The sequence below is a fragment of the Rattus norvegicus genome, chromosome 4, assembly GCF_036323735.1.
Source record: "Rattus norvegicus strain BN/NHsdMcwi chromosome 4, GRCr8, whole genome shotgun sequence".
Taxonomy (NCBI): Eukaryota; Metazoa; Chordata; class Mammalia; order Rodentia; family Muridae; genus Rattus; species Rattus norvegicus.
Window position 1 is genome coordinate 101,041,888 of NC_086022.1, and position 7,958 is coordinate 101,049,845.

Below are 7,958 nucleotides of genomic sequence, written 5' to 3' on the forward strand. Positions count from 1 at the left end.
TTCCCCCCAATCCACCAGCCTTACCACCACCACCACCACCACCACCACCACCACCCCCCAACATTCTCCTTCACTGTGGGTCCAAACTTGGGAGCACCAAGAATAAAAGCAAGAAATGGACAAAAGACGTAAGTATATTGTACACATTTTAACCAAGAGAGACATGTCAATCTCCTGTCTGTTTTACTAGATAATATTAAATGAGCAATCACATAAAAGGGATGGTGGACCAGGAGGGCTTTACTCAGCTTTACTTTCTTCATTACTCATTGCTCAGATGGCAGTTGTTTACACTTCTCCTGAGGAAGACACAATATCCTTATTGTAGCTGAGGAGCTCAGTACTGCATAACTCATTGGGAGTTATGAAGGCAGTCATGCTCAAGCCCCACAGCTGCAAACAATAATCTGGAGTTCTTGTGTATCTCTTTTACAAAGATGAGTAACATATTAACAGCTGGGCCATTCTAAGCAAGGACATTTTTGTTGGGGTATAAATCAATGTGGGAGGTAAATGTGTATGTTGTAAGCAGTAATATACTCCTAAATCCTCAGGCTCTACTCTGCTGATCTTGAGTGTAAAATCTGTCCCTGACCCACTGCCACTGAACCTGTCTGGGACCCCAGAAAATCTGTTGGAAATCCTGTAGATGAGGATCTGAGGTGACTGGCCTGACTTCTGTAGGTACCACGCTAAATAGGTGTTTCCATTACTATGTAATAGGCTCTGACTAGACCTGCAAGAGAAAGAGGCTTGATCTCCAAGGCTTATAGGCAGGGAGAGTGGAGTTTGTGTCATCACAACATCACCTCTGGAAGCTGAAATAATGAAAGAGAAGTACAAAAGTTATGAACAAACTTCGTTATTTCTTTCTCTTTTTGATATTAGTTCAACAGATTTTTTATTTTTGCGTACAATATTTTATGCACTATAATTTTCTCTTTAACAAAATAAGTTAATTGAGAGTTCTAATAATTTTCTAGACATAATTTATATCATTGCAATTGATCTGTGACACAATCTGTTTTAATAACATGTTTTCACTCACATCTGTCTCCTCGTTTTCACAGTTGTCAAGCAAATAGGCCATATCTTTGAGGATAAGACCCGTCTGTCTTCTTACACATGGGCAAAACACAAGTGATCATCAGTGCTTCCCAGGGCTCAAACTCCCTACCTAGTCTCCTTTCTTAATTTTCTTGGTCCTTACCAGGAATCCCCAACAACAGCAGCACCAAGAGGTGAACAGGAAACTTCATTTTGAGGACACAGTTTGAGGAGACTGATCAGGCAGAACATAACTACTGAGCTTTTATCTGATACGATCAAGTGTGGGTCCTCCCTAGGGAGCAATATGCAAAGGAGCAAGTAAGTGTTGCAGTATAAATAAAGGGAAGAATTACACAGAATTCTCATGACTGCAAAACTCAAATGAAATACCATCTACCTCTGGGGTGATGAAAGGAAAAAATAATGTTAGATTGGAAAGACCATGCATAAAACTGTCAATTTGAACATGATAGACACTTAATAAGTACTATATTACAAAAATGCACAAGTGGGTGGAGGAAAATGAAGGGATCTCTATTTGACCATTCTGTATGTGTTGAGTAACTATGCTTTTGTCATCTGTCATCAATGTCATGGAAAAAAATGTGTCATTTTTAGAATAAAAAATATAAATGTTAGGAACTGCAATTGATATGTTTTGTTGAATCTAACAGATTGATTTCCAAAGTGTTTGTTCAAATTCGTACCACTACCATAAATAGAGGAGTGTTCCCCTTGTGGCAAAACCTCTCCCGCATGAACTATCTCATCAGTTTTAATCTAAGTTATGCTTTGGAGTATAAGCAGGATACCTGAGCAGACTAGGTCCATGAACATGTGAGATCTATTCATCTTCTGACATCATTTTTAAGTTCTTCCTTCAGAGACTTGAAGTTCTTGCTATACAGGTCTTTCACTTGCTTGGTTGGAGTTGCAAAAAGATATTTTATATTTATTTTGGCTGCTTCAAAGGGTGTTATTTTCCTGATCTCTTGTTCAGCCCATTTACCATGTGTATAAAGATGACTTGTTAATTTTGCATCCAAACAGCTGAAGCTGTCTATCTGGTGGGAGAGTTCTCTGATAGAGTGTTTGGGGTAACTTATATATATTATCATGTCATCTATAAGTCGCAATAATTTGGATCCTTCTTTACCAATTTTTATCCCCTTAATCTAATATAGTTATTTAATTGTTCTAGTTACAGCTTCAAGTACTATGTTGAAGAGATACAGTGAAAGTGAAAGTCTTGTCTCATGTCTGATTTTAATGGGATTGTTTTAAAATTTTCTACATTTAATTGAACATTGGTTATCAAGTTGTTTCATATTGCCTTTATTGTGTTTCAGCATATGCCTTGTTTTACTGATCTTTCCTAGATTATAGCATGAAGGAATGTTTGTTTGTGTTAAAGATTTTCTGAACATTCAATTAGATGATTATGTATTTTCCTTTTTGCAGTTTGTTTATATGGTGGTTGACATTGATGGGTTTTCACATACTAAATCATCCCTGCATCCCAAGGATGAAGCCTACTTGACCATGGTGAATATTTTTCATGTGTTCTTGGATTCCATTTGTAAGTATTTTACTAAGTATTTTTTTCACCAATGTTCAAAACAGACATTGGTCTGAAATTCTCTTTCATTGTTGAGTTTTTATGTCCTTAGGCATGAAAGTGACCGTAGCCTCACATAATGAGTTTGGCAATGCTCTTTATGCTTCTATTTTGTAGATTAATTTGAGCAGGGTTGGTATTAGCTCTTCTTTAAAAGTCTGATAGAATTCCATGCTAAGAGTACCTGGACCTGACCTTAATTTTTTCTTTTCTTCTTTTTTTCCCTTTTTTGGTTCAGAGATGTTAAGTGGCTATTTATATTTCTTTAGTGGTTAAAAGACTATTTAGATTGTTTAGCTTAGCTTGATTTAACTTTGATAATGGGAATCTATCCAGAAAACTGTCAGTTTCATTTAGGTTTTCCTATTTTGTAGACTACATGCTTTTGAAGTAAGACTTAATGATTCTTTGGATACTAAGTTTCTGTTGTTATGTTCCTCTTTTTATTTCTTAGTTTATTACTTTGGATATTGTCTCTCTCCACTTTTTAGCTGACTTAGCTAAGGCTTCCAATCCCTCTCATTAATTTTCTTAAAGATCCAAATCTTGTTTTGAATTCATTCATTCTTTTTATTGTTATCTTTGTTTCTAATCTATCAGTGCTAGTCTTGAGTTTGATTATTTTGCACTATCTTCTCCACTTGGCTTGGATTGCTTCTTCTTTTGAGTCGTGTTCAGCTGTGTTCTTAAGTTACCACCATGAGAACTCTCTAAATTCTTTATGAAAGCACCTAATTCTGTGAACATTACCCTAATCACTGCTTTTGTTGTGTCCAATGAGTTTTTGTATGTTTTGCCACTGTTTTCCTTGAAGTATAGATGGTATGTTTTAATTTCTCTCTTTATTTCTTCAGTGATTGTAGTGTAGAGAATTGTTCAGTTTCCGTGAGATTGTAGGCTTTCTGTTGTTTCTCTTGTTGAAATCCAGCATTAATCCATGATGATTTGGTAAAATAAAAGTGTTTATTTTAATATTCTTCTATCTGTTGAGGCTTGCTTTCTGACCAAGTATTTGGTCAACTTTGAAGATGTTTCATGTGCTGTTAAGAAGCTGGTATATTTATTTGTGTTTCGTAAGAATGTTCTGTATATGTGTTAGGTCCATTTGATTCAGATCATTTGCTGCTTTCAATATTTCTTTATTTTTCGTTTTTATGGCTGCTCAGTGGTGAGCCCAGGATGAAGAGGTCAGTCACATTTAATGTGTGAGATTCTTTAAGCTTTAATAATATCTGTTTTACTAATATGGGTGTCCTTGCATTTGATGCCTAGATGTTCAGAATTGAGATTTCATCTTGGTGAATTTCTTTTTGATGACTGTGAAGTGTACTTCCCCACTTCTTTTGATTATTTTTGGTTGAGAATATATTTTATAAGATGTTAAAATGGCTATTTAAGCGTGCTTCTTGGGTCCTTTAGAATACCCCTTTCCTTCATATTATTCAGTGGTAATGCCTTTTTTTTTTTTAGCTTAGGTATATTTCTTTCTTTTTTTTTATTTTTCCCCATCTTTATTAACTTGAGTATTTCTTATTTACATTTTGATTCTTATTCCCCTTCCCGGTTTCCGGGCCAACATCCCCCAGGCCTTTACCCTCCCCTTCTCTATGGGTGTTTCCCTCCCCATCCTCCCCCTATTACCACCATACCCCCAACAATCACATTCACTGGGGCTTCAGTCTTGTCAGAATCAAGGGCTTCCCCTTCCACTGGTGCTCTTACTAGGCTATTCATTGCTAAATATGCAGTTGGAGTCCAGGGTCAGCCCATGTATAGTCTTTGGGTAGTGGTTTAGTCCCTGGAAGCTCTGGTTGGTTGGCATTGTTGTTCATATGGGGTCTCAAACCCCTTCAAGCTCTTTTAGTCCTTTCTAAGATTCCTTCAATGGGGGTCCCGTTCTTAGTTCAGTGGTTTAATGATGGCATTCACCTATGTATTTGCAGTATTCTGGTTGTGTCTCTCAGGAGAATATTATGTCCCTTTCCTGTCGGCCTGCACTTCTTTCCTTCATCCATCTTATCTAGTTTGGTGGTGGTATATGTATGGGCCACATGTGGGGCAGGCTCTGAATGGGTGTTCCTTCTGCCTCTGTTCTAAACTTTGCCTCCCTATCCCCTCCAAATGGTATTCTTGTTCCCCTTTTAAAGAAAGAGTGAAGCATTCACATTTTGCCATCCTTCTTGATTTTCATGTGTTCTGTGCATCTAGTGTTATTTGAGCATTTGGACTAATATCCACTTATCAATAAGTGCATACTATGTGTTTTTCTGTGATTGGGTTACCTCAATCAGGATGATACTTTCCAGTTCCATCCATTTGCTTATGAATTTAACATATAAATCTGATTGCTAAACTACAGTTTATTGAATCTTGGTTTTAACAGATTATTGGGAGTTTTTACTATCACTACCAGAGAATGGTTGCTTGGAGTGTGTGCCGAGTTTGTGGCAGAGAGCCTGAATAGGCCAGCTGCTGCTGGACATCTAGTGTCCAGACTTTAACAGGTAGTTGGAACCATAGAGATTCTGTCTGACAGAGAGACAGTTAGGAGAGGACAACTAGCAATGGGAGCCGGTAAATTGCAAAGGTTGAAGGTTAGATAGAGGTAATGTGGCATAGTGCCACACTGGATCTGGCCACAGCTGGCATGAAGTTAGCCTGCAGATGCCACACATTCCTATAAGGCCCGCAGTAGTACAGGCTAAAAGATAACTTTTTTTTTAATTACCACAGCACTCAATCAGCAGGTCCCCTGCGGTCCAGACACCTCCCTGATCTGAAGGGACCCAGTCAAAAGCTCCCTGCAGCCAAATCCCATGGGAGGGAGAGCTAAACCTTCAGACGGGGAGACATGCCTGTGAATCCAGAAGAGACTACACTCTGCCCACATTTCTGACTCTAGAAGAAGACAACTAATGCCATCTGGTACCCCTCTGCATAAGGACCTAAGAAAAGGCAGGACAGGCCCTTCTGTATGCTGCCCTCACAGAGAGCCAGAACACAGCCCCCCAGGAGCAACTTCAGGCTGGGACCAGAAGTAATACCAACTTTCCTGCTTCAAGTGACCTGCCTGGTGGACTCAAGACACACGACCACAGGAATAACTGAAGACAAGTAGACAGGAATGATTACATGCTTGAAAGCAGAAGACTCTGTTCCTATAACTGGCTGAAAGAAAACAGGTCTACAGCTCTCCTGACACACAGACCTACAGGACTGTCTAGCCCCTGTCAGAAATAGCAGAACAAGGTAACACGAGAGGCAACGTGATGGCAAGAGGCAAGCACAGGAACCAAGCAACAGAAACCAAGACTACATGGCATCAACGGAGCCCAATTCTCCCACCAAAGCAAACACGGGATATCCAAACACACCAGGAAACCAATATCTAGATTTAAAATCACATTTGATCATGATGCTGGAGGACTTCAAAAAAGACATAAAGAACTCCCTTAGAGAAATGGAGTAAAAAACAAAACAAAACAAAACAAAAAACAAAACAAAACAAAACAAAACAAAACAAGTAGAAGTCTATAGAGAGGAATCACAAAAATTCCTGAAAGAATTCCAGGAAAACACAATCAAACAGGTAAAGGAATAAAAATGGAAATAGAAGCAATAAAGAAAGCACAAAGGGAGACAACCCTGGATATAGAAAACCAAAGGAAGAGACAAGGAGCCACAAATACAAGCATCACCAACAGAATACGAGAGATAGAAGAGAGAATTTCAGGAGCAGAAGATTCCATAGAAATCATCGACACAACAGTCAAAGATAATGTAAAATGGAAAAAGCTGCTGGTCCAAAACATACAGGAAATCCAGGACTCAGTGAGAAGATCAAACGTAAGGATAATAGAGGTATAGAAGAGAGTGAAATCTCCTAGCTCAAAGGAACAGTAAATATCTTCAACAAAATCATAGAAGAAAACTTCCCTAACATAAAGAAAGAGATGCCCATGAGCATACAAGAAGCCTACAGAACTCCAAATAAATTGGACCAGAAAAGAAACTCCTCCCGTCACATAATAATCAAAACACCAAATGCACAAAACAAAGAAAGAATGTTAAAATTACTAAGGGAAAAAGATCAAGTAATATGTAAAGGCAGACCTATCAATGTAAACAATGTTTACATTGTTCTGGAATTTAGTGTTTTGATTATTTTGTTGCAGGAACTTTTTTTCTGGTGAAACGTATTTAATGTTCTCTAAGGTTCTTTTACATTGATAGGCATTGCTTTCTCAAAGAAAAACATTTTCTTCTACGATTTTTTGAAGATATTTTCTGATCCATGGGACTGAGACTCCTCACCTGCTTTTTTCCTATTATTTTGCAACTAGGTCATTTTATAGTATGTCAGATTTCCTGAATGTTTTGTGTTAGAAACTTTTTATATTTAGTTTTCTATTTACCATTGTATTTCATCGATTGTATTTTCAATGTCTGGCATTCTGTCTTCTTTCTCTTACATTCTGTACATGATGCTGTGTTTGTAGTTCTTATTGTCTTTCCTAGCTTTTCTGTCTTGAGAATTGTCTCAGTTTATGTACATCAGTTTGGACCTTTTATTGATTCTCTTTCAATTTTCTGGTCCTGAACAGGTTTTTATTTTTTCCAATTCCTTTACTTATTTGTAGTTTCCTCTATTTCTTTATAGTTATTCATTTCCTCTTTTAGTCTTCTACTTCTTTAGTTGTATTTCTTGAATTTCTTTAAGGGATTTATTTGTGTTTCTTTAAAGGCCTCTATTATCTTCATAAGAGAAGATTTAATACCATTTTTTTTCTTTTTTTCTTTTTATTAACTTGAGTATTTCTTATATACATTTCGAGTGTTATTCCCTTTCCCGGTTTCCGGGCAAACATCCCCCTTCCCCCTCCCCTTCCTTATGGGTGTTCCCCTCCCAACCCTCCCCCCATTGCTGCCCTCCCCCATTTTTAGAGTTTCAGGGATGTTAGGATATCCTAGGCTTGCTGTAGTATGATATCTCTGTCCCATTACTCCCATGTTACCCTGTCTTTTGATGATTGTGTTTGTATGCTGGCTTTTAAGCATCTCATTGTTCTTTGCATTGGCAGGTCTTTTAGTCCCTGATGGCAGCAGTTCTCTGAAACTGCAGGCAGAAACTATCGTTCTTGGTGGCAGCAGCCCATCAGGATTACAGGTTGAGCTTGTTATATCAGGTGACAGCAGTCCTTCAGGGTTGCACATAGAGTTGTGCCTAATTGAGTATAGCACGGACAAGGTAGAAATCACCCTCACTGCTTCTGGGTTGCCTAGATGTGCA

General features: G+C 38.0%; 1 gene segment (V, D, J or C); it reads right to left on the minus strand.

The window, feature by feature from the left end:
- Window positions 1-414: 414 nt before the first annotated feature.
- On the minus strand, window positions 415-1,282 carry LOC120102299 (Ig kappa chain V-II region 26-10-like). The segment is given in 2 exon segments: window positions 415-818; window positions 1,211-1,282. Coding segments are annotated over 2 exon segments (438 nt in total).
- Between the last annotated feature and the right edge of the window lie 6,676 nt (window positions 1,283-7,958).